The 27,843-nt window shown below is 38.7% G+C and overlaps 1 protein-coding gene across 4 annotated transcripts in view; it reads left to right on the top strand.

Moving 5' to 3' along the window:
- PEAK1 (pseudopodium enriched atypical kinase 1) overlaps positions 1-27,843 on the top strand; it is a 313,736-nt gene that overhangs the window by 264,646 nt on the left and 21,247 nt on the right. For all 4 annotated transcript variants that reach the window (XM_040493341.1, XM_040493338.1, XM_040493340.1 and 1 more), the window contains one exon: positions 18,079-18,824. In XM_040493341.1, the coding sequence (XP_040349275.1) occupies positions 18,079-18,824 (746 nt within the window). The remainder of the gene's footprint in view (positions 1-18,078; positions 18,825-27,843) is intronic.

Consider the following 27,843-nt stretch of genomic DNA (forward strand, 5'->3'; position numbering starts at 1 on the left):
GCAGCTGTAGCTTTACATAACAAGACTTGAAAGTCAAAATTACTCCTCGATCCATGGGTTGCAGAATGGATGTTATGTCAGCAGGCATGAAAACAACTTTAATCTTGCTGTACACCTCCATCAGAGCTCAGGTGACCAGGTGCATTACAAGATATTACAAACATATTTTGAAAGGAATTTTTTTCCTGAGTAATATATCTAAACAGTAGGCTTAAAATATTCAGTAAACCATGTTATAAACAGATATTCTGTCACCCAGACTTTGCTGTTCCATTTATAGAACATAGGCGGAGGTGATTTAGCTTATCTTAAGGGCTTTACGGTATTTGGAAGGGTGAATGAGCACAGGCTTCAGCTTAAAGCACTGGATGCAACTTCATCAGCTGCATTATTCCCTAACAAGAGAGTTAGCCTGCCCTGTGAAACTTTGAAGCCAGGCAGTGACTTCTCTCTAGCTATGAAAGTCTGAAATGACATCTTCTTAATATATACATTGAAAATCTGTTGTTCAGTGTAGCCACCTTCTTCAATTATCTAGCTAGATCTTACGGATAAGCTGCAGCTTCTACATGCGCACTTGCTGCTTCACCTTATTTAACCTGACTTCACCTTGCTTAGATTTATGGAGACAGCTCCTTTTCTTAAACCTTATGAACCAATCTCTGCTAGCTTCCAACATTTCTTCTGCAGCTTCCTCACCTCTAGCCTTCTTAGAATTGAAGAGAGATGGGGCTTTGCTCTGGATTAGTCTTTGGTTTAAGGGAATGTTGTGGCTAGTTTGATCTTTTCAAATCACTAAAATTTCTTCTAATCAACAATAAGACTGTTCTACTTTCTTATCATGTGTGTGTTCACTAGAGTAGCACTTTTAATTTCCTTCAGGTTTTCCTTTGCATTCGCAACCTGACAAACTCATGCAAGAGCCCTAGCTTTCAGCCTACCTCAGTTTTCAATATACCTTCCTCACTAAGCTTAATTATTTCTAGCTTTTGATTTAAAATGAGGGATGTGCCTGGGTGGCTCGGTCAGTTAAGCGTCCGACTTCGGCTCAGGTCATGATCTCACGGTCCGTGGGTTTGAGCCCCGTGTCGGGCTCTGTGCTGACAGCTCAGAGCCTGGAGCCTGTTTCAGATTCTGTGTCTCCCTCTCTCTGTGACCCTCCCCCGTTCATGCTCTGTCTCTCTCTGTCTCAAAAATAAATAAACGTTAAAAAAAATAAAATAAATAAAATGAGGGATGTGCAACTCTTCCTTTCACTTAAAACTTAGAGGTCAATTTAAGGTTATTAATTGACCCAATTTCAATAGTGCTGTGTCTCAGGGAATAGGGAGACTGAGGAAAGGGAGAAAGACCAGGGAACAGCTGATGAGTGGAGCAGTCAGAACACATTTAACCTATTAAGTTTGTTATCTTATATGGGTGTGGTTTGTGGTGCCACAAAACAATTACAGTAGTAGCATCAAAGATCACTGAGTACAGACCACCGTAACAAATGTAATAATAATGAAAAAGTTTGAAAAATTGCAAGAATAACTAAAATGTGACACAGACACAAAGTAGCAAATGCTGTTAGAAAAATGGCACCAATAGACTTACTGGATGTAGCATTGCCACAAAGCTTCAGTTTGTAAATAGCAAACAAAAAAACGCAGTATCTGCCAAACACAGTTGAACAACGTATGCCTGTATGAGGCTTAATCCAGAGGTTTCCTAGGTCAGGAGTTACCTAAACCAGGCCTCAGGCTCCTTTCTACATAGCCCCACAAGAAAAGATCCACATTTAAAAAAAATTTTTTTTTTAATTTTATTTAAATCCAAGTTAGTTAACACATAATGTAATAATGGTTTCAGGAGTAGAATTTAGTAATTCATTGCTTACATGTAACAACACCCAGTGCTCCTCCCAGCAAGTGCCTATTACCCATTTAGCCCATCCCCTACCCAACACCTCTCCAGCAACCCTCAGTTTGTTCTCTGTAATTTAAGAGTCTCTTATGGTTTGCCTCCTTATCTGGTTTTATCTTGTATTTCCTAACCTTTCCCTATGTTCATCCGTTTTGTTTCTTATCCACATTTGAATAAAATCATAGGATATTTATCTTTCTCTGACTGACTTAGCATAATACATTCTAATTCCATCCATGCTGTCTCAAATGGCAAAATTTCATTCTTTCTGATGGCCGAATACTATTCCATTGTGTGTGTGTGTGTGTATATATATATACACACACATATATATACATTGTGTGTGTATATATATATATATATATACACACACACACATATATATACATATACACATACACACACACACATATATATATCTATACCACTTCTGTATCCATTTGTTAGTCGGTGGACATTTGGCTCTTTCAAAATTTTGGCTTTATTGATAGTACTGTTATAAACATTGAGGTGCATGTACCCCTTCAAATCAGCATTTTTGTATCCTTGGATAAATACCTAGTAGTGCAATTGCTGGGTCATAGAATAGCTCTATTTTTAATTTTTTGAGGAACCTCCATACTATTTTCCAGAGTGGCTGCTCCAGTTTGCATTCCCAGTAGCAGTGCAAAAGGGTTCCCCTTTCTCTGCATCCTTGCCAACATTTGTTGCTTCCTGAGTTGTTAATTTTAGCTATTCTGACAGGTGTGAGGTAGTATCTCATTGTGGTTTTGATTTGTATTGCCCTGATGATGAGTGATGTTGAGCATCTTTTATTTGTCTCTTAGTTACCTGAGGTTTCTTTGGAAAAGTGTCTATTCATGTCTTTTGCCCATTTCTTTACTGGATTATTTGTTTTTGGGGTGTTGAATTTGATAAGTTCTTTATAGATTTTGGATACTAACCCTTTGCCCATACTGATATGTCATTTGCAAATATCTTCTCCCATTCTGTCAGTTGCTTTTTAGTTTTGTTGATTGTTTCCTTTGCTGTGCAGAAACTTTCTATATTGGTGAGGTCCCAATAGTTCACTTTTGCTTTTGTTTCCCTTGCCACTGGAGACATGTCTAGTAAGAAGTTGCTGTGGCTAATGTCAAAGAGGTTGCTGCCTGTTTTCTCCTCTAGGATTTTGATGGTTCCCTGTCTTACATTTAGGTCTTTAATCCCTTTTGAGTTTACTTTTGTGTATGGTGTAAAAAAGTGGTCCAGGTTCATTAAGATTGAGTTTTTAAGTAATCTCCACACCCAATACAGGGCTCAAACTTACAACCTTGACATCAAGAGTCACATGCTCTACTGACTGAGCCAGGCAGGCACCCCTCTTCATTTTTTTTTTTTTACTTACCTGGAGCATCTACTTAAGGTGCTACCTTTCAAACACTGAAAGAAAACATCTAAAAGTCTTCTATCTCCAGAACTTCCTTTGGTAGTGTATTGATCCTCAGCATTAAATGTTAAGAGATGAGAAGTGCCTGGCTGGCTCAGTCAGTGGAGCATGCAACTGTTGGTCTTAGGGCTGTGATTTCGAGCCCCACATTGGGTGTGGAAATTACTTAAATCTTTAAAAAAATGTTAAGAGCTACGTGTACTTAAAAGAGTGCCATTTCGTGGCTGGCCTTGATGTAATTATGGAATAATGTCATCATAAATAGAAGCTTTAAAAAAATAATTCAACAAATAATTATTGAGGAACTTCTATGGGCCAGATATTATTCTACACAATTCAAAGTTAATGATTTGAAGGGCTCCTGGGTGACTTAATCGGTTGAGCATCTGACTGTTGGTTTCAACTCAGGTCACGATCTCACAGTTTTGTGGGTTTGAGCCCTGCGCTGGGCTCTGTGCTGGCAGCACGGAGCCTGCTTGGGATTCTCTGTCTCCCTCTCTCTCTGCCTTTCCCCTGCTCACTCTGTGTCTCTCAAAATAAATAAATAAACTTTAAAAAAAAGCTTAAAAAAAACAAAATTAATGATTTGAAACAAAGATTAAAGAATTGTACATTTTTAGATTACCCGGATGTTCACAAAAATAAAACAAAACCTGAGACTGACTACTTTGAACATTTGTTTGAGCATTTGTTGTACTTCCTAAAAATATAATTATTTCTATTTAAAAAGAAATCGTAGACTCCCTGTCTTTTAGCTTAGCTGCATTCACATTTAAAAATAGTTTCCCATATACTGGAATTAGTTGGCAGAGCGCAATATTCAAATTACATAGATAACTTACCCCTCAAATAAATAATCTGTTCTTGGAGAGGTTTTCAAATGAGATTCTACAAAAATTGAGTCTGTCAGCTGCTATGCCACTGACATTCTTTTAAGTGGTCACTATATCTCTTTATTTGAGGCTATACCTAAAATGGTCTTTGGAGGTCAGCTTTGTTTTATCATTTGGCATGAAGTTGATGTCCCCTGGGGTTTGCCAGTTGGTGCCTCCATTTCACTGTAGTGGGACCCTTCCTCCTGGGTTGCTGACGCCTGCTGCCAGGAGATGATATAGTGAGTGCTAGGCTCAGCCAGTGAGAGGCCTACTCACTTGACAAGGCTGGTGCACAGTGGTATGTGACATCTATATTTATAAACCGCAGTGCATTATTTCCCAGTTTGGAGATGGTTGTCTCTTCCTTTGTCCTCTCTTTTCCTGTTCTCATTTATATTACTTGTCATGAGCCCTGGGGGAAAAAATTAGGGGTGAAATTACAGTTTAAGTGGAAAAAATATGTTGTATTTATTTGGGTTTTAGTACTTTCATTCAGCAAACATTTGTCAAACAGCAACTATCTGCTGGGGACAAAGCTGGGTGCTGGAAATAGCAATGCTATCTCTAAGGACTCTTGGTCAGTCTTTAGGAAAGATAGACATGGGCTGGACTCTTAGGAGCTCCTGTGCTAGTGGCTATGAGGCAGGTATTTAATGGTTTACTGAAAGCCTCTGCCTGAAGCAGTCTAGGAGAGGTGGGGGTGGGGGGGGGTGGTCACTTAGGTTTTGAGCAGAGCTTAAAAGAAGAGTAACTACTCTGACATATTGACAAGCAAGGGAGAACATTGCAGGTAGAGAGAAGTGTATGTACAAATCCTAGACCTTAGTAGAGCAATGAATGTTCAATTAACTATAGGTAATGAATCAGAGTAGATTAAGTACAGAGTGAAAGGGGGCAGAGTAGGTAGGGGAGATAAAACAATGAAAAAGGAAGGGTAGATCATAAATGTTATGTATACGTCCCAGTGAGTATATCTTTTTTTTTTTTTTTTTTTTTTTTTTTTTTTTTTCAGAGAGAGCAAGCAGGGCAGAAGGGCAGAGGGAGAGAGAATCTTAAGCCCACTCCACACTCAGCATGGAGCCCAATGTGGGGCTCGATCCCACAATCCTGGGATCATGACCTCAGCTGAAATCAGGAGTCAGACTGAGCCACCCATCTGCTCCAGTATATCTTTTATCTGTAGGAAATGGAGAGCCACTGAAAATTTATGAATAAAAGGACATGATCAGGATTTTTAAAAGATCATTCTGGGATCTACCTATGAGATAATTGGAGGCAGAGAGACCAACCAGGAGACCATGACATTCCTGTCTTACTGAAATGAAGTGTTAATTATACTTATTAGTATACTGCTCTTGTCCAAATGTGTCATCATTAAGTGCCTTTAATCCCTAGCACCCCAAGATGGTAATGACTGTCAGGTCTTAAGCAAACATTTGCTGTGGTTTGTCCCTAGTGTGTCTTCAGTGGTAGTGCCTTTCAGCACATGTCTGTAATGTTGGAGTTATTATTTTGAGTTTTTCAGTATTCAGTCATCTTTAAAATGTTGATCTTTAGAAATAATATTTTTCATATTTCCTTTCTACTTATTATACCAATCTTATAAGTTTTAAGAGTCCTATATCAATCATTCTCCTTCCTGAGGAGTTTTAAACACCCTTTTGGCTTCTTCAAAGTGTCACTAAATTATTCCCTTTTAATTCATCTTTCATCATTTACAGAGTGTGATATAGGGGCTAATCTGTCAGTCCAAAGACATTTTTAAGTGGGGAGACAGTAAAGAGATAGAGTAAGGAAGCTCAAAAAGAGGGGAAAGTAAGGTTTGAATGCAATTTAGTCAAGCGTATTTGTCCAAAAGAACTTTTTTAGTTTATAGCAAGGCAAGATTTAGAACCCAATATATTTTTTTTCTGTTTAGAGAGCTGGTATGCCACAAAAATGTAGAGTATGTGATGTTATATCAGGACTGCTGAAAGCTGATCTTAGTGTCTGGTCCCAGAGGCTTGAGAGGAATGTACAGGATTAAAAGTTTAAAATAAAAACAGCCAAGATACCAAGCTTTTAAAACACTGACCCTGATGACTGGAAGAGAGTTCAGTTAGGAGAACTTGTCTTTCTTAGGGAAAAAAATAAAAACACAAGACACTTGTAGACGTGGGAGAATGGGTTGACCTATTTGCACGGGCTGTGGAATGCTCATGGTTTCATTGGAAATGCAGAAGTTTCTGAGTCTCATGTGGAATCTCCACAGCTCCCAGGAGATCTTTGCGAAGAGGAACCACTATTAACTTTCTTTATTTCCTTGCTGCCTTGGCTGTCCATTTTCATTTTGGAGTGATGAGCAACTCTTCTGACTCTGCATCTGTCAATCGGTAGCCGTTTCCTGCCCAGCTACTGTGTGTGTCACATTGCACCAGGTTCTGAGGGCGTGTAAAAAAATACACATGTTGTAAAAGGCTAAAAATGCCATAATAGAGCAAAAAGTGCTAAGACAGCAAGAGGAAGAAGTGAGGGTTCCCAGTCTGGAGGGGAGGGGTAGAGAATAGGGAGGCTTCAGTGGAGAAGGGCCATCTGAGCTGGGCTACAACAGAATACCTTTACTACAGCAGAATACCTTTACTACAGCAGAGGCGTAGAAAAAAAAATTGGAGCATATTCAAAGAACAGGAAGCGAGTGTTCATGTGGGAGAGTTGATGAGAAATAGTGATAGATAAGACTGAGAGCCTTGACCAGCTTGCTGAGGAGTTTGGACTTTGTTCTATAGGTGGTGGAAAGTGGCATGATCAGCCCTCTTCCACCTCCTCTGATAAGAATTAAAGAGCTGCTGATTGTGATAGACTTTGTCTCACTTGATGGTTCTGAGGTCTTTTTTTTTTTTTTTTCTTTTTAAGTACTTTGGGAACTCATTCCTTCCATGTCTGCGATTATTTTTGGTTGTTCTGATTTGGAGAAATTGGTAGAAAATGACACCCATAAAGTTTCTTCTAGGGATGTGGAAAGGGCAAGAATAAGTTTGTGTTTCTAGTTTTTCCATTTATTCATTAATACCTTCCTTCCTTTTTTTCTTCCTTTTTTTCCTTCTTTCCTTCCATTCTCCTCAGCCAGATTCTTTGCTTGATCCTGGGTATGCAAATGAGACCCAGTGTCTGCCCTCAGTGAGCAACACCAGTGGGGAATTTAGACAGGGGCACAAGTCAAGTATTGTCAGTACTTGGAGAGAAGTGTTCACAGGATATATATGAGGTCCCAAGAAAAAGAGGTCAATTTCGGGGAGTAGAATAAGAAACACTTCTCAGAGGCAGAATGTTTAAAGATGAGAGGAGAGGGAAACCATTCCTGGAAGAGGGTTAGCATAAGTGGAGATCCAGAGCATGAAGTAGCCAAGAGTGCTAAGGAAACTGCAAGCAAGTTGGTAGCTCTGACTTACGGTGCAAGATGAAATGCTACAAGAAAAATAGGTACAGCCAGGGCTGGGTCGTGAAACGCTTGCTTTCTGTGCTTGAGCAAAGAAAACTCTGTTCTCAGGATCAAGTCCAAATTCTCAATGACAAATTTTTTAAGTAGAGGAGTGCCACAATCAGCTTTGGTGTTCAAAAAAAAAAAAAAAAAAATCTGTAATGGCCAGCGTGGTGAGGGAGGCAAAACTAGAGACAGTGATAACAGGGGACTGTCACAGTAGTCAAGCACAGACGATAAGGTGCTGGTGCAGTTCACTGCTTGTAAGCCTTCTCCATCACACTTCATCTCTGAAAGGTCTGGGTCAGCAAGTGGAAAGTAAAGGTTTGTTTGAAAGCCTATTTCTGTCATGTTGTGAATAAACTATGTTCTGACTTCTCACATTAACTGAGGTAAAATAGGGCTGGGGCAGCTCTGGGAAGGAGGCTCACTATCATCACAGGAAGAGTACAATTAATACCGAGCCCCTCCATCCCTGGTGATGTTAAGGGCACAGAGGAATGGGAAGAAGTGACTGGAGACTGGATTTATGGTAGTTTCTAAGAATGAATTGTTGATTTTCTTTATTGAGATATAATTTACATACCATAAGATTCAGAGGGTGCAATTCCATGAGTTTTAGTAGAACTTTACAACCATCACCAGTATCTAATTCCAGCACATTTTTATCACCCTAAACAGAAACCAGTCTCTCTCCATTTCCATTCTCCGCATCCCATAGCAGTCACTAATCTACTTTCTGTCTGTAGGGATTTACATATTTCTGGATATTTCATGTAAGTGGAATCATACCATATGTGGGCTTTTGTGACTGGCTTCTCTCACTTAGCATATTTTCAAGGTTCATACAGGTTGTAGCATGTATCAGCACTAATTTTCTTTTTATGGCTGAATATTCCTTTGTTTATCCATTCATCAGTTGATGGACATGTGGGTTGTTACTCCTTTTTGGCTATTAGGAATAATGTTACTAAGAATATTTATGTGTAAGATTTTATGTGGACATATGTTTTCACTTCTCTTGGATATATATGTAGGAGTGGAAATCCAGGATCACGTAGTAACTTGGTTTTACTTTTTGAGTAACTACCAAACTATTTTCCAAAGTGATTGCACCATTTTAGAGTCCTACTAGCAATGTGTGAGGGTTTGAATTTCTCCATATCCTCACAAACACTTGTCCATCTTTTTTATTAGAGCTGACTTAGTAGATGTGAAGTGGTCTCTCATGGTTTTGGTTTTGGTTTTGGTTTGCATTTACCTAATGGGTAGTGATGTTGAGCATCTTTCTATGTGCTTATTGGCATTTGTTTACCTTCTTTGGAGAAATGTCTGTGCATACCCTTTGCCCACTTGTAATGGGTTTTTTATCTTTTTATTATAAATTATTTACAAATTCTGGATATAAGTCTCTTACCAGATACATGATTTGCACATATTTTCTCCCATTCTGTGGGTTGTCTTTTCACTTTCTTAAAGTTGTCCTTTGAAGCACAAAAGTTTTTAATTTTTATGAATTCCAATTTATTATTTATTTTTTTGCTTGTGCTTTTAGGTGTCATATCTACAAAATCATGGCCTAATCCAAGGTTGAAAAGTGTATTCCTATGTTTTCTTCTAAGAGTTTTATAGTTTTCATTCTTATGTTGAGATGGTTGCAATATTTTGAGTTACTTTTCACATATACTATAAGATAGGAGTTCAACTTCATTCTTTTGCATATGGATATCCAGGTGTTCCAGCACTATTTTTTGGAAAGACTGCTATTTTCCTATTGAATTGTCTTGGTGTCCTTGTTGGAAATTAGCCATAAATATACAGGTTTATTTCTAGACTTTCAATTCAGTTCCACTCTTTATTTCTATTCTTAGTACACACAATCTTTTTTTTTTAATTTTTAATTGAAGTATCGTTGACATACAATATTTATATTAATTTTAGGCATACAACATAGTGATTCAACATTTATATACATACAAAATGCTCACCTGTGGGGGATATGTTTAGGAATCCCCCGGGCTTACACCAATGGGTTAACAAGGCATAAAGAAACACAAAGTCATAAAATGCTTACATCCGAGGTTGGGTAGACCAAATTGGCACCCCAGGAATAGGGGGGCAAAGGCACCCCAAAATAGAAAGGGGGTGCAGAGCCCCTAGACTAGAGAGGGTGGGGCAAAGGCCCAAAATAGGAATGGGCCACAAAGGTGCCCAATACATAGGTATATGAAATAAACAAGATTAGATATTCAGGGTGGAAGCACCCCCAATATAGTACTATAGCAGAAAAGCTGCTTTCACAGGAGGATCTGGCCAAGTTAAGTAAATTGGTGAATTGGACTGTGGACCACTGTGCTGCAGGCCAAGCAGCTCAGAGCCGAGATGGTTCACAAAAGAAAAGGTGCCTTATTAACCCTGAGGTTATTTCCCCTATATGTCTCATCCCCTAGGCTAGTAAAGATAAACAGGTATGGCGCCTCCTGTCTGCCATTAGCAACCATCTACCCATCTGCTCGGTGCCAGGATTTTGTTTTATATTGACCCAAACCCCAAACACTGTATATCTTCAAAATACCCCTTTTCCCTCATGTCCCCAAGTTAATGTTCACAGTTTCTTTGTCTCTTTGTGCATGCCCATCACATTTGTAAGCCTTCTGATCTTAATAAATACAGGGCAAGGACCCTTATTTGGGGCTCTTGTGTTTTCCCGGACATCAGCCATCTCTCGCTTTAATCCTGCATCTGCTCTTTTGCTGGCCAAAAGAGAACTTTAGACTTAGAGTCTATGACACTCACCAAGTGTAGTTACCATCTGTCATCATATAAAGTTATTACAATATTATTGACTACAGGGGCACCTGGGTGGCCCAGTCAGTTAAGCATCTTACTCTTGGTTTCGTCTCAGGTCATGATCTAGTGGTTCATGAGTTCAAGCCCCGCATCAGGTTCTGTACTAACAGCACAGATCCTGCTTGGGATTCTCTCTCCCTTTCTCTCTGCCCCTCCCCTGCTTGCATGCCATCTCTCTTTCTCTCTATCCCTCAAAAATAAACATTTGTTTTAAATGGCCATTTTCAGTATTTTGACTACATTCACTATGCTGTATTTTTCATCTCTGTGACTATTTTATAACTGAAAGTTTGTACCTCTTAATCCCTTTCACCTGTTTTGCCCATTCCCCCAACACACAGTACATACAATCTTGATTACTTTAGTTTTGAACTAAGTTTTGAAATCGGGAAATGTGAGCTCTCCAACTTTTTCTTTTTCAAGATGTTCTTTGCTTACTCTAGTTCCATTGTATTTCCATATGAATTTTAGTATCATTCTGTCAATTTCTGCAAGAAAACCAGCTGGGATTTTGATAGGGATTACATTAAATCTTCAGAACAATTTGGAGAGTATTTCCATCTTAACATATTAAGTCTCTGATACGTGAACATAAGATGTCTTTCCATTTATGTAGGTCCTTAATTTCTTCAATGCTGTTGGGTAGTTTCCAGTGCATAAGTCTTGCCTTTCTTTTGTTAAGTTTATTCCTAAATACTTTATTGTTTTTGATGATATTATAAATGGAATTGTTTTTTAATAATAATTTTTTGATTGTTCATTGCTAGTGTATAGAAATACAATTGTTTTATACAGATCTTATATCTTGCAACCTTGCTGAATTGATATATTAGTTCTAATAATTTTTTGTGAATTCCTTAGGCTTTCCTATATGCAAGATTATGTTACCTTTGAAAACAGATAATTTTACTTCTTCTCCAATCTGGATGTTTTTGTTTCTTTTTCTTTCCTAATTGCCCTGGCTAGGCCTTTCAGTGAAATGTAGAATAGAAGTGACAAGAATGGAAATCCTTGTTTTATTCCTGATCTTAGTGGGGAAATACCGAGTTTTTTACCATTAAGGATGATGTTTGCTTTGGGGCTTTTGTAGGTGCCCTTTATCAGGTTGAGAACGTTCTCTCCTTTTCCCAGTATGTTCAGTGTTTTGTCATGGAAAGGTGTTGGATTTTCTCAAATGCTTTTTCTACATCTATTAAAGTGACCATGTAAGGTTTTTTTCCCTCCTTTATTCTGTTTGCATGGTGTATTCCATTGATTAACTTTCAGATGTTAAAACCAAGCATGCATTCCTGGGACAAATCTAAGTTTGTCATGGTGTATAATCCTTTTTATATGTTGCTAGATTCAGTTTGCTAGTATTTTGCAAAGATTTCTGTGTCTGTATTCATAAGGGATATTAGTGTCTAGTTTTCTTACGAATGCCCTTGTCCGATTTTGATGTGTAGGTAATACTGGCTTCATAGATTTCAAGCTGGGAAATGCTCCCTCCCCTTCTATTTTTGGAAGAGTTTGTGCAGGATTGATATTAATTCTTCTTCAAACATTTGCTAGAATTCATCAATGAAGCCATGTTGCCCTGGACTTTCCTTTGTGGGAATATTTTAAATTAATAATTCAGTATCTTTTCTTGTTATAGGTACCTCTGTAAGTTTACCACTTAATTCTCTTTCAGCTCTAATTTATTCTTTTAGTCATTCAAGAAACATTTTGAGCATCTTTTACATCCAGGCCCTGTCCTGATATAGAGGATACAATAATGAATAAAGCAAAGTCCTGGCCTTCTTAGCATTCTCATTTTTCTTTGTCTCTCTCCTTCTTATGCTGTATGTATATGTGTGTGTGTGTGTGTGTGTGTGTGTGTGTGTGTGTGTATACATTTTTTTGTTTGTGTTTATATGCAATATAGTTCTGTTCCTTACAAAAAAAAATATCTATTTGCTACATGCCATTGGTGGAGAAAGGTGGACCTTAGGTTTGCTGTATGTATTGTGTTAGTTTGTATAAACTTCTGGGTGTTCTTGGAGAGAGTTGCATGAATGGGAAATGGACTATATTGTCATTACCATCACAGTTTATATTTGTGCCCACCCTTGGCATTGCTACAAGGACATGATTTTCATAAAAACAAACCACCATCTTTATTCATTATCACTCTCAGGTCCATGCAGTGCCTTCTATTCTATCTGACCTTCAGTAGGAGCATGTATTAGTTTTATAGGGCTGCTGTAACAAACTTCCATGAAGTAAGTGCCTGAAAACAAGAGAAATTTATTCTCTCACAGTTTTGGAGGCTAGAAGTCTAAAATCCAGCTGTTAGCAAGGCCATGGTTTCTCTGAAGCTCTGGATAGAACCCTTTGCTTCTTCTGCCTAGCATCTGGTGGTGCCATTGATCCTTGACATCCTTGGCTTGCTGCTGCATTGTTCCACTCTCTGCTTCTGTTGTCACATGGCATACTCTCTTTTGTCTCTTTTTATATGATGTTTTCCTCTTTTTATGAGGGCACCAGTCATATTGGGTTAAGGCCTACCCTAGTGACCTGATCTTTTTTTTTTTTTAATTTTTTTTTTAACGTTTTTATTTATTTTTGAGACAGAGAGAGACAGAGCATGAACAGGGGAGGGGCAGAGAGAGAGGGACACACAGAATTGGAAGCAGGCTCCAGGCTCTGAGCCATCAGCCCAGAGCCCGACTCGGGGCTCAAACTCACGGACCGCGAGATTGTGACCTGAGCTGAAGTCGGACGCTTAACCGACTGAGCCACCCAGGCGCCCCCCTAGTGACCTGATCTTAACTTGATTACCTCTGCAACGACTCTATTTCTAAATCAGGTTACATTCACAGGTACCAGGGTTTATGACTTCAACATTTGGGGGGGAGAGAACGTAATTCATCCCATAACAGAGCATTATACTCTCATTCTGAGATAGTTAATGGAGGCCTCATTATTTTAATAACATTACTAATTATAATAACTGTTATAAAAAGTTCCATAGTGTATTTCTCTTTCTTTAAAAAATAATGTTGGGGCACCTGGGTGGCTCAGTCAGTTAAGTGTCTGACTTCAGCTCAGGTCATGATCTCACAGTTCACAAGTTCAAGCCCTGCATTGGGCTCTGTGCTGACAGCTCAGAGCCTGGAGCCTCCTTCGGATTCTGTCTCTCTCTCTCTCTCTCTCTCTCTCTCTCTCTCTCAAAAATAAATAAAAAACATTAAAAAAAATAATAATGTCTCTCTCCATTATACAATAAGCCCAAAAGGTGTCATTGATCACACACGTGTATATTTTTTTAGTATAGTTGACGCACAATATTACTTTAGTTTCAGGTGTACAACATAGTGATTCAACAAGTTTATACGTTATGCTTTGTTCACAAGTGTAGCTACTGCCTCTCACCATACATCACTGTTACAGTGTCATTGACTTTCTTCCCTATGTCTTGCCTTTTGTTCCATGACTTATTCATTCCATAAATGGAACCCTGTATCTCCCACTCCCCCTCACCATTTTGCCCATTCCCCCACTCCCCTTCCCTCTGGCAACCATCAGTTTGTTCACTGTATTTATAGGTCTCATTCTGCTTTTTGTTTGTTTAAATTTGGGTTTTTGTTTTGGGAGGGTTAGATTCCACTTATGTATGAAATTGTGTTACTTGTCTTTCTCAGTTTTATTTCACTTAATACCCTTTGTGTATTATGCTATCTTTGGTTAAATACCTATGTGCAATTACTGGACTGTATGGACTGTACAGTATTTCTATTTTTTTTAATGTTTATTTATTTTTGAGAGAGAGGGAGAGGCAGAGAGAGAGGAAGAGAAGGAGACAGGATCCAAAGCAGGCTCTGCACTGACAGCAGAGAGCCCAATGTGGGGCTCCAGCTCACAAGTTGCGAGATCAGGATCTGAGCCAAAGTCAGACACTTAACTGACTGAGCCACCCAGCCGCCCCTGCTATTTCTATTTTTAATTTTTTGAGGAACCTCCATACTGTTTTCCCACAGTGGCTACACCAATTTACATTCCTACCAACCAGTGCAGGAGGGTTCCTTTTTCTCTGCATCCTTGCCAAGATGTCATTTCATGTCTTTCTTATTTTAACTGTTCTAACAGGTATGAGGTGATATCTCATTGGTGTTATGATTTGCATTTCCCTGATGATAAGTGATGTTGAGCAACTTTTCTTGTGTCTGTTGGCCATCTGTATGTCTTCTTTGTACATTCAGTCCTCTGATCATTTTTTAGTTGGATTGTTTGGCTTTTTGTCATTGAGTTGTAGAAGTTCTTTATATATTTTGAATATTAACCCCTTATGAGATACATCCTTTGCGAATACCTTCTCCCATTCAGTAGGTTTCCTTTTGTTCAACTGATGGTTTTCTTTGCTGTGCAAAAGATTTTTGTTTTATTTTGGTGTAGTCCCAGTAGTTTATCTTTGCTTTTGTTACCTTAGGAAGCATATCTAGAAAAATATTACTATAGCTCTCACATTTAGGTTTTTAATTCATTTTGAGTTTATTTTTGTGCATGGTGTTAAAAGGTAGCCCAGTTTCATTCTTTTACAGGTAGCTGTCCAGTTTTCCCAGCAACATTTATTGAAGAGACTGTCCTTTCCCCATTTTATATTCTTGCCTCTTTCATCATAGATTAATTGATCATATAATTGTGGGTTTGTTTCTGAGTTCTCTTCTGTTCTGTTGATCTGTGTCTATTTTTGTGTCAGTACCATAATGTTTAGATTTGCAGTACAATTTAAAAAAAATTTTTTATTATATTTATTTATTTTGAGAGACAGAGGCACAGAGTGCAGGTGGGGAGGAGCAGGCTCCAGGCTCTGAGCTGTCAGCGCAGAGCCCAATGCAGGGCTCAAACTCACAAGTGTGAGATCATGACCCAAGCCGAAGTCAGATGCTCAACTGACTGAGCCACCCAGGCACCCCTGCAGTATAATTTGAAATCTGAAATTTTGATACTTCCAGATTTGTATTTCTTTCTCAAGATTACATTGGCTGTTTGGGGTCTTCTGTGGTTCCATACAAATTGTAGTATTATTTGTTTTTGTTCTGTGAAAAATAATGTTGGTGTTTTAATAGGGATGGTATTGAATCTGTAGATCCCTTTGGCTAATAGGGACATTTTAACAATAATAATTCCTCAGATTCATGAGCATGGAATATCTTTCCATTTGTGTGTGTCTTGTGTTATAGTTTTCAGAGTACAGGTTTTTCACCTCTTTGGTTAAGTTTATTCCTAAATTTTTGGTGCAATTGTAAATGGAACTGTCTTCTTAATTTCTCTTCCTTCTACTTTGTTATTAATATATAGAAGATAGAAGCACTACTGATTTCTGGGTATTAATTTTGTATCCTACAACTTTACTGAATTCATTTATTACTTCTAGTTGTTTTTTGGTGGAGTCTTTAAGATTTTCTATGTATAGTATCATGTCATCTGCAAATAGTGACAGTTTAACTTCTTTACCAACATAGATGCCTCTTATTTCTGTTCTTGTCTGATTACTGTGGCTAGGATTTCCAGTACTATGTTGAATAAAGAGGCAAGAGTGAACATCCTTGTCTTTTCCCTATCATGTTGAGGTATGTTTCCTCTAAACCTACTTTGTTAAGAGTTTTTATCATGAATGGATGTTGAGTTTTGGCAGATGCTTTTTCTGCATCTGTTGACTTGATCGTATGATTTTTATCCTTCATTTTATTGATGTGGTATATATCACATTGAGTGATTTGTGAATATTGAACCACCTTGCATCCCCAGGATGAATCTCACCTGATCATGGTGAATGATTTTTTAATGTATTGTTGAATTCAGTTTGCTAATACTTTGTTGATGATTTTTACATCTATGTTCATCAGGAATATTGGCTCATACTTTTCTTCCTTTTTTTTTTTTTTTTTTTGGTGTCTTTGTCCGGTGTTGGTATCAGGGTGATGCCGGCCTTATAGAATGTATTTAGAAGCTTTCCTTCTTTTTCTATTTTTTAGAATAGTTTGAGAAGAATAGGTATTAACTCTTCTTTAAATGGTTGATAGAATTCACCTGTGAACCCATCTGGTCCTGGACTTCTGCTTTTGGTAGTTGTTTTTATTACTGATTCAGTTTCATTACCTGTAGTCAATCTGTTGAGATTTTCTATTTCTGGTTCAGTTTTTGAAGATTATATGTTTCTAGGAATTTATTTCTTGTAGGTTGTTTAATTTGTTGACATACAACTTTTTGTAGTATTCTCTTATATTCCTTTGTATTTCTGTTGTATCAGTGTTACTTCTCTTTTGTTTCTGATGTTATTTATTCGGGTCCTTTCTGTTTTTTACTTAATAAGTCTGGCTAAGGGTTTATCACTTTTGTTTATCTTCAAAGAACCAGCTCTTGGTTTCATTGATTTCTTTTTCTTTCTCTCTCTCTCTCTCTCTCTCTTTTTATGTGTGTGTGTGTGTGTGTGTGTGTGTGTGTGTCTCTATACATTTATTTCTGCTCTAATCTTCAGTATTTCCTTCTTTCTGTTTACCTTGGGTTTTGTTTGTTCTTCTTTTTCTAGTTCCTTTAGGTGTAAGGTTAGATTTTTTTATTCAAGCTTTTTCTTATTTCTTGAAGTAGGTAGGCCTGTATTGCTATGTATTTTCCTCTTAGAACTTCTTGTGCTGTGTCCCAAAGATTTTGGGCCATTTTTGTTCTCATTTTCACACATGTGTATTTTATTGTCTTCCAAATGCAGGTGCTAGAAAGGAAGCAGAGATGATTGGTTCTATAACTAGAGCTTGTAAGAGATGTCCAAAAGTAGTATCACTCAAATCATAGTTTATATACCTTCAAAATAAAATAGAAAGTCATAAGACTTTGTGAAGGATGTTTGGAACAGCAGTTGACTACTAATATATATTGTTCCCTTTATCCCAATCACAAGAATTATACATAGACCAATTTAAGACTAGTGCTAGAATCCATCTCTAGAGTGAAATAAAATAACATGTTTATGAAATTGTATTCATATGTGTTGGATTGAAAATTACAAGTGCTATATACAATACAGGGTAACTTTGGAACCAGGTTAAAAGAACAGAATAGTATCTTTTGATACTAGTGGTTCCATTGCTAGTTTCCATTGTTTTTTAAAATGCTTCCAAGTGTTTTCTAATCCACAAATGTTTTCATCTCTACCCTGTCACAATGTAATTATTTGAGTATCTGTCACCCCTTCATATTCTAGTGTAGTAAAAATCAGCAATCTTGGGGGCAGGAGTGGAGAACTGAAGTGTTGTTGTTGTTGTTGTTGTTGTTGTTGTTGTTGTTGTTACAGCCCATTACCTTGTTCCTCTGGCACATGCTGAGACATGCTGAGACATTGCTCACATTTTATTGCTCCCACCAAGTCTTAGACTTTTACCTATTTGTTCTTTGGTTGCTTTTCTTCAACCATTTTGAATTAAGGCATTGACTTCTTATATTGTCATGGCCACCTCCTTAAGTTCCTTATTTCTCCTTAACTTTCAATTATGTAACAAGAATAAAAACTTAACTATTATTTCTTTCTTTCTTTTAAAACCATACAGGGCAATCTAGAGCAGCCATGATACCACCCAAGCATCCACGGCAGCCTAAGGGAACTTTGGATGATGCTGTTGTCTTTAGTGGGAAAACAGACGAAGAAACACCTAATGCTTCCCAACCTACACCACCCCCACTGCCAAAGAAAACGATCATAAGAGCCAATACAGAACCAATCCCCAAAGACCTCCAAAAATCCATGGAAACAAGTCTTTGTGTAATGGCTAATCCCACCTATGATATCGACCCCAACTGGGATGCCAGTAGTGCTGGCTCTTCCATCAGTTATGAACTCAAGGGACTGGACATTGAGTCTTATGACTCCTTGGAAAGACCTTTGCTCAAGGAGAGACCTGTCCCCTCAGCAGCAAACAGTATCTCCAGCTTAACCACTCTCAGTATTAAGGATAGATTTTCCAACAGCATGGAGTCCCTATCCAGCCGGCGTGGTCCCTCTTGCAGACAGGGCCGAGGCATACAGAAGCCACAGAGACAAGCACTTTATAGAGGACTTGAGAATCGGGAAGAAGTGGTGGGTAAAATCCGAAGCCTTCATACAGATGCCTTGAAAAAACTGGCTATTAAATGTGAAGACCTCTTCATGGCTGGACAGAAAGATCAGCTCCGTTTTGGGGTGGACAGCTGGTCAGACTTCAGGCTAACTAGTGACAAACCGTGTTGTGAGGCAGGTGATGCAGTTTACTACACAGCTTCATATGCAAAAGATCCACTTAATAACTATGCAGTCAAGGTAAGAAAATATTATAAATTTGATTTTAATCTTACCCAACACACTGTTATTGGGATGGGTCTGTTCTTTCCTCCATTCTTTTATTCAGCAAAAAGTTATTGATCATCTACCTTACACCAGTAGCTAATCCTTGAGCTGTGATTGTTTGCGAAGGCTACCTATACAAATGGGTCTGTTATGTCCCTTCCACTCCATGTTTCTGTCTTTATTCTCTAGCAAATAAGAGACACTGGTCTGCCCCTGCTCTATAACTGTTCTGCTTCTTGGGGAGACATTTTTACAGAAGAAGGTAACCAATATTTGTTGATGTGCCAGGAACATTATTGGTGTTACATAATTTGATCTTCACATCAAGTTTATGAGGTTAAGATCTTTTTATCCATGTGATGGATGAGGAAACTAAAAGATAGGTGAGCTTACTTGCTTAGGGTCACACACAATTAGTTGAGCTGGGATTTGCACACAGATCTCTCTGACTCCATAGCCCAACTTACTTTATCCATTATGTCACATATTAATTTCTTAACTGTATATTGCCCATTCCAGACAAACAACCTCTTCACAAAAGCTAAAACTATTAACATTAAGAATTCTTGCCCAGTTACATTCACTGTAAATAAGCCATAGGCTTTGTCAATGTAACAAATAAAGCATGATCTTTGTTACATTTCCATTTTCATTTGTCTCAAGCTATTCTTTTTTTTTTTTTTTTTTTTTATTTATATATGAAATTTATTGTCAAATTGGTTTCCATACAACACCCTCAAGCTATTCTTTTTTATTTCTCTGGATTTCTTCTTTGACCCATTGGTTGTTCAGTAGCGTGTTGTCTAATCTCCACAAATTTATGAATTTCCCAGTTTTCTTTGTGTCATTTTTGTGTTAATTTCTAGTTTCATACCATTGTAGTCAGAAAAGATGCTTGATAAAATTTCAGTCCTCTTAAATTTATTAAGACTTATTTTTTGTCCTACCATGATCTATCTTGGAAAATGTTCCATGTGTGCTTGAGAAGAATGCATATTCCATTGCTTTTGAATAGAATATTGGGTATATATCTGTTAAGCCCATCTGTGGGCTTATGTGGTCTAATGTTTCATTTAAGGGTGACGTTTCCTTGTTGATTTTTTTTGGGGGGGGGTCTGGATGATCTATCCATTGATGTAAGTCTCCTAGTATTATTGTATTGTTGTCAATTTCTTCCTTTAGGTCTGTTAGTATTTGCTTTATGTATTTACGTCCTCTTAATGTTAGTTGCATAAATGTTGACAAATGTTACAGCCTCTTGTTGGTTGATCCTTTCATCGTTACATAACTCGTTTGTCTCTTATTACAGTCTTTGTTTCAAAGTCTATTTTGTCTGATATAAATTAACATTCTAGCTTTCTTTTGGTTTTCATTTGCATGGAGTATCTTTTTTCCATCCCTTCACTTTCAGTCTTGTCCTTACCTCTAAAGTGGGTCTCAGGGTGCCTGGGTAGCTCAGTTGGTTAAGCGTCCTACTTTGGCCCAGGTCATGATCTCGCATTTTGTGGGTTCAAGCCCCATGTTGGAGGGCTCTGTGCTGACAGCTCAGAGCCTGGAACCTGCTTTGAATTCTGTGTCTCCCTCTCTCTCTGCCCCTTGCCTGCTCATGGTGTCTCTCTCTCTCTCTCTCTCTCTCTCTCAAGAAATAAATAATAAAACATTTTAAAAAATTTTATAATAAAGTGGGTCTCTTTAGACAGCATATAGATGGGTCTTTTTTTTTTTTTTTTTTTTTTATCCATTCAGCCATTCTGTGTCTTTGGATTGGAGAATCTATCTATTTACATTTAAAGTGATTATTGATAGGTCTGTGCTTATTGCCATTTTGTTTATTATTTCCAGAAAGACTGTTTTTGTAGGTCATCTGTTTCTTCTCCTGATCTCTTACTTTCTGGTTTCTTTAGTGCTATGTTTATTTTCCTTTCTCTTTCTTTTTTGTGTTTTTGTTTTATGGTTACCATGAGCTTGCATATAACAACTTATATCTGTAACAGTCTGTTTTAAGTTGGTTACAGCTTAAGTTTCATCCCATTATAAAGCTCAAAATTATTCTTCCCTCCACACATTTTGTGGTTTCTTTCATTTTATGTTTTTGATGTCACAGTTAACATCTTTTTGTTTTGTGCATCCCTTAACCAATTGTAATCATAATTATTTTTACTAGTTTGTCTTTCTTTTTTTAAAAAAATTTTTTAATGTTTATTTTTGAGAGAGAGAGAGACAGCGTGAGCAGGCAAGGGGCAGAGAGAGAGGGAGACAGAATCCAAAGCAGGCTCCAGGCTCTGAGCTGTCAGCACAGAGCCCTCCAACACAGGGCTCGAACCCACAAACCATAAGATCATGACGTGAGCCAAAGTCAACACTTAACTGAGCCACCCAGGCGCCCCACTAGTTTTGTTTTTCAATCTTTATACTAGTCTCATAAGTGATTGATCCCTACCTTTACTATATATTTACTTTACAAGTGAGATTTATTCTTTAATATGTGTTCTTGTTACTAATTAGTGCACTTTGTTTTCAACTTAAACAACTTCCTTTGACATTTATTGTAAGGCCAGTTTAATAGTGGTGAACTCCTTCAGCTTTTGCTTGTCTGAAAAACTCTGTCTCTCCTTCACTTCTGAATGATAACTTTGCTAGGTAGAGTATTCTTGGTTGGGAGGTTTTTTTGTTCGGTTGGTTGGTTGGTTTTGGGGGGTTTGGTGAGTTTTTTTAGCACTTTGACTATGTAGTGCCACTCCCTTCTAACTTGCAAAATTTTTGCTGAAAAATCTGTTGAGAGCCTTATGGGGGTTCCCTTGTATGTAACAAGTTGTTTTCCTCTTGCTGTTTTTAACATGTTGTCCTTTAACTTGACATTTTAATTGTAATGTGTCTTGGTGTGGGTATCTTTGGGTTCCTCTTATTTGGAACTCTGGGCTTCCTGGATGTCAATGTCTGTTTATTTCCACAGGTTAGGGAAGTTTTCAGTCATTGTTTCTTCAAATAAGATTTCTATCCCTTTCTCTTTTCTTTTTCTCAGAGCACTATGATGCAAATGTTACACTATGTGATGTTCTCTACATCCCTTAAGCTATCTTCATTTTTTTTTCTTTTTTATTTGTTTGATTTTGCTGCTCTGATCAGTGAGTAACACTGCCTTATCTTTGAGTTGACTGATCCTTTCTTTTGCTTCATCTAGTCTGCTACTGAACCTGTCTCATGTATTTTTCCATTCAGTTATTGTATTCTTCAGCTCTGTGGCTTCTGTGTAGTACTTTCTTATATTTTCCATCTCTCTGTTGAAGTTCTTTGTGTTCATCCATTTTTCTCCCCATTCATTATAACCATTACTTTGAACTCTTTATCAGGTACATTACTTATCTCCATTTCATTAAGGTTTTTTGTTTTTGTTTTTTTGTTTGTTTTTTTCTGGGGTTTACTTGGTTTTTTCATTTGGAACATATTCCTCTCTTTTTTCATTTAGCTTGAGTCTGCGTTTCCATACAGTAGATGAAACAACCACCTCTCCCAGCCTTAAAGGAGTGTCCTCATGTAGATGAACCTTGTCATTTAATCCTGCCCCAGATCTTTGTCATCTCTCAAACCTTTGTGCCTGTTCAAGCAGGCTATTATATTTTTAATAGCTCCCAGTAGTTGAGAATATGCCAAGACCCATCAGTGTCCCAAGGGGGAGAATCTCAGCACCTAGACTCAGGCTGACTGAAAGCCAAACCCTCAGGCATCAGCTTTTAAAAATAGGCAAATATAAAAAATAGGCAAATATATATAATCCTGCGGGACTGCAAACATACGCAGATCTGGAACAGGTGCCCTCTGGGAAGCAGGTACAGAAACCCAGGCTCTAGACAAGAGTATAAGTTTTTTTCTGTGTGATACTGGTAAACTGGAGCATGGCAGAGAGAAAGCACCAACATGGTGTCCATAGCCTATGTTCCTGGAGACCAAATCTACAGGCCACTAAATATGTACCAAACCTAAAGTCTGCCCCTCAGGCCAAAGTTCCAGAACAAGCAAAGAGGACTTCTTCACAGAAAGACTAGGGAGTGTACGACCACTGTCTGTGCAGTGCCCTGAGTGGAAACCTGCCAAGAACTATCTCTCTGCTATAGTCCTAGGGGACCCAGGATGCAAGCCCCCTGGCCACCAGAGCCAGGTGATCAAGGAGCATTTTCTGGACAGCAGCCATATAAACTGGGGCACCAGACAAAAACCAGGGCACCAAATGTGTGTACAGCTCCTGTCCAGGAGACACTGGCACTCTGGGGCATGGCAGAGGGTGAGTAGGAATATAGCATCCTCTCTCTGAGGTCTCTGGAAAGGTGTATGGTCAGCCCCATGATTAGCTAATAGGCCTTCTTCACAGAAAGACCAAGCTCCTGGGTCTGCTACCTCTTGCTCTGCCCTGGGGTTGGTAGCTGTTTAAGACCTTTTTCTCCATTGGTTACAGTCCTGTGAGACCCATGAACCCCACTGACTGCCAGAACCAGATGATAGAGAGGTGTTCCCTGACAGCAATCACAAAACTTGAGGTGTCAGACAGGGGTATAAGCTTTTTTCTGGGTGATACCAATTATTACAGTCCTATGGGACCAGGAACACAAACCCCCCCTGCCTCCAGAGCCACGCAGTCAAGAGGCATCCCCTAGACAGCAGCCATAAAAATCAGGCCACCAGACACACATAAAAGCTCATTCTTTGGGATACTAGTGCCCTGGAGCCTGGCAAAGGGAGAACATAAAGATCATACCTACCAGTCTTTGTCTCTGGAAAGTGTTCCAGCAGGCTCCTAGTTGTATGTTTCAGATTAGATGTCTGCCACTCCACTGGTGCTTTAGTCTCACACCAGTGCTTTAATATAAGCATTTGAGCCTCCTTCACTTTAAGGCAAGGCAAAGTTGGCTGCTTCTTGGGTGGGTAAGTCCTAGCATGTAGGCCCTTTAAGAGCGGTTTCTCAGATTGCCACAGTTTTGTGGGTCTCAGGACACAAGCCCTGTTGGGTTTCAAAGTTACATGTTTTAGAGGCTTGTCTCTCAGGTGTATGTCTTAGAAGTTGGGATGCCAGATGTAGGATTTAAATCCTTCACTTCTCAGGGAGAAGCTCCAGGTTTTGAGTTCTCTCCCTGTTATGGGGATACTGCACCAGGGGTGGATTTTATGGCAAGGTTGTGTCCCATTCTCTCCTATCCATGTCAATGTGGTTTCTTCTTGTTTGCCCAGTCCTCACCCAGCCAGCCTTTGGATTTTTTTTAAAGAGGAAATTGTTAGTAGAGAATAGACTTTGAAGTCCAAAAGATCCTGTGTTCAAGTCTTGGCTCTGCTACTTACTAGCTTTGTCACAAATTGCTACTCTGAGTCTCAGTTTCCTTAGCTTTGGGTCTGTTTTGCTAAAAGAGAATAAAACATCCCTGATAAGTATTCACTCCTTTCCCTCTCCCTAAGTGTCTTCCCTAGGCTACTTTAAAAGGGTAACAATCATTGAGCCTCAATTTCCTCCTCTTTCAGATGTTTACAATGATAATCTGTGGGATTGAGGTTAGGATCAAGGGAGCTAATGCATGTGAAAGAGCTTTTTAAAACACAGAGTTCTAGGTAATTATGCAATGTTCTCCATTCCCATAGTCCCTTTTTATTGATTCTATTTCCTGGTTCAAAACCAATTAACATATCTAAATGACTTTTACATGTTAATTTGGCTTGGAAAGACCAGATGGTGTCTTAGGAAATTAATGGATAAGGTAAACAATTGGCCTTACCTGTCTATCAAGACAGAATACATATTTGGAGCAGACCTTCAACTGCTGTCTGCAGCTGCAGTGCCCTTACCACTTAACTGTCTGGTGGTGCTAGCAGAGTGACCCTGGGCCCCAGCCCATACTTTGTAAATTAAACTGAGGGATAGACTGCAGAGGGAGGAGCTGGATTTTAGTTAATACATAACTGTTGAGTCTAAAAAGGCATTTTGAGATTCTGTGTAGCACTCAAGAGCTGTTAAGTCAATTGGGGTTATGGTGCCTCATCTATCTTGGGCTTTTATTGCTACAAGATCACCAATCCAGGATGAGTACCTATTTCAGAACAGGGCATTGAACTATCTGTTCTTTCAAAACAATGGAGAAGTAGGGCTTGACTAACTTTATGTATTATTGCATGCAATCTTGTCTCTTTCCCAAATCAATGGTGTAGTATTGATTTCTTGGCTTGTAATGATGCAGAAGCAATCTCCAAAGAACAGGTGGCAAGTGGTTATACACTGGGAGTTGTTGGCAGGTTTGGGAAAGGACGTTTTATACTAAATGGTGAATATAAATGTGTCTTTGAAGACTGTTTGGGCATTTCTAGAAGTACCCAATTGATTGTACAACCTTAGAGGAATAAACTACCAGGACACTGTGAACCCTACCTTTGCAGAGGTAAGCAAAAGAGACCAGCAGTCGGCTCACACAAACAGGTTTTTACTGTTTGTCTTCTTAAAATATCCCTTCCCATACTGTTGGAATTTAGAGTGGCTAACAGGTTTGACTGTCTCTTGAAGAGACTAAAAGGTCTTTAAAACATTGCAAAAGGAAATCAGTGCTAGAATTTAGCAATTTGAAAGCCAAAGGATGCTATCCCCTTAAATGCCAAGTCCACTGCAGTGATAAAAGTACAAAGGTCTTTACTTTGGGTGTTGTCTTAGTTTGTTCAAACTGCTGTAACAAAATACTATATAGATTGGGTGGCTTAAACAATAGAGTTGAATTTTGTCACAGTTCTAAAAAGTGGAAAATTCAAGATAAAGGTTCTGGTTGATTTAGTTTCTAGTGAGAGTTCTCTTTCTGGTTTGCAGATGGCTGCCTTCTCCCTGTGTCCATACATGGCCAAGGTGGGGATGGAGGCTTGGTGTCTCTTTTTCTAGGGATACTAATCCACATCAGGCCCCCTCCTTGATGACCTTAATTACCTCTTTGTAGGCCCTATCTCCAAATATGGTCCAAATGGGGGGTTAAACTGTGTGTTCAGAGACTCAGTTTCCAACGTCGGGGGAGGGTGCACACTTCTAACACAACAGAAGGCAATTTTCAGACACCAAAAGGGCATCCTACAATTCACCGTGATTCAACTTACCTACCTGGAGACAGCACCATGTCTCTCAGGTTAAGGGTTCAGTCTACCAGACTGCCACCTTCTACAAACAGCAGACACCAGTCACAAACCCAAGTCATTACCTGTGCTTCTGACCAACTGGCTGTAAATCAGAGATTCCCACAACCCCCTCCTTGGGTTCGAGTAATTTACTAGATCATCTCATAGAATGCAAAGAAGCATCTTACTAGATCACCAGCTTATTATAAAAGAATATAACTCAAGAACAGCCAGATAGAAGAGATGCATAGAGCAAGGTGTGGGGAAAGGGCACAGAGCTTCCATGTTCTCTCCATGTGCACCACACTCCCCAAATCTCCATGTGTTTACCAATCTCTTCAAACTCTGTCCGTTTGGGGTTTTATGGAGGGTTCATTACATAGCCATGATTGATTAAATCACTGATGATTGGCTATTGATTCAATTTCCAGGCACTTTCTCCATGGAGGTTGGGGTGGGACTGAAAGTTGCAGCCCTTCAATCATGAGGTTGGTTCCCCTGGCAACCAGCCCCTTCTTTCAGTGGGGTCCATAAGTCACCTTATGAACATAGTAAGAGACACCTTTGTTGCTCTCAATACTTACAAAATTCCAAAGGTTTGGGGAGGTGTGAGTTAAGAACCATGAATGAAGACCATATATATTTGAGAAATATATTCTGGTTATCTGGATGACCTTTTCTTATTAATCACAATATCTCAGGGGTTAGCACTTAACATATTAATTTTGGGGACTCAGAATTCAGTCTATAGCATTCTGTCCCTGGCACCCCAAAATTCATGTTCTTATCACATGCAAAATATATTCAGTTCATCCCAACAGACCCAAAGGTCTTGACTCATTCAAGCATCAACTCTCAAGTCCAAAGTCTCATCTAAATATCATCTAAATCAGATATGGGTATAACTCAGGGTCTGATTCATTCTAAGGCAGATTTCCTCTCTAGCTGTGACCCTATGAAATTAGCCAAGTTATGTGCTTCCAAAATACAATGGGGGTCAGTAATTCCACTATTGGGTATTTGCCCAAAGAAATTGAAAACACTAATTTGAAAAGATCTGTGCACCCCTGTATTTATTGTAGCATTATTTACAACAGCCACGATACAGAAGCAGCCCAAGTGTCTGTCAACAGATGAATGGATAAAGAAGATGCATATATACACCATGGACTATTACTCAACCATAGAAAAGAATGAGATCTTGCCATTTGTAAAACATGGATGGAGCTAGAGAGTATAATGCTAAGTGAATAAGTCAGAGAAAGACAAATATATGATTTCACTTGTATGTGGAATTTAAAATAAAAACACATGAACAGACGATAAGAGAGACAAACCAAAAAACTCTTAACTACAGAGAACAAACTGGTATTTGCCAGAGGGAAGCTGGGTGGGGGGATGGGCAAAATAGGTGAAGGGGATTAAGAGTATGCTTACAGTGATGAACAGTGAATAATACATAGAATTGGTGAATCATTATACCATACACCTGAAACTAATATAACACTATGTTAACTAAAAGTTAACACTATGTTAAAAAATATGATGGTGGACAGGCATAGGATAGACAATTCCATTCTAAAAGGGAGAAATAGAAGGGAAGGAAGGGATGATGGGTCTCAAGCAAGTCCAAAACCTAGCAAGGCAAATTCCATTAGATATGAACACTCACAAACGATCCTCTTTGATTCAGTATTGGCAGCATTGCTCCCATGGCTCTGCTAAGCACCCTGCTCCTCCAGCTCTTTGTAAGGGCCCTGCCCACACTGCCCTCCGTGAGGCCCCATCCACATGGCTCTCTGCCGAGGCAGCCCTACCCTTTGAAACCCAGGAGGAAACAGTCTTGTCTCTTAGATTTGTGATGGGA

Source organism: Herpailurus yagouaroundi, unplaced genomic scaffold (genome assembly GCF_014898765.1).
Source record: "Herpailurus yagouaroundi ecotype Mexico unplaced genomic scaffold, PumYag 184, whole genome shotgun sequence".
Classification (NCBI taxonomy): domain Eukaryota; kingdom Metazoa; phylum Chordata; class Mammalia; order Carnivora; family Felidae; genus Herpailurus; species Herpailurus yagouaroundi.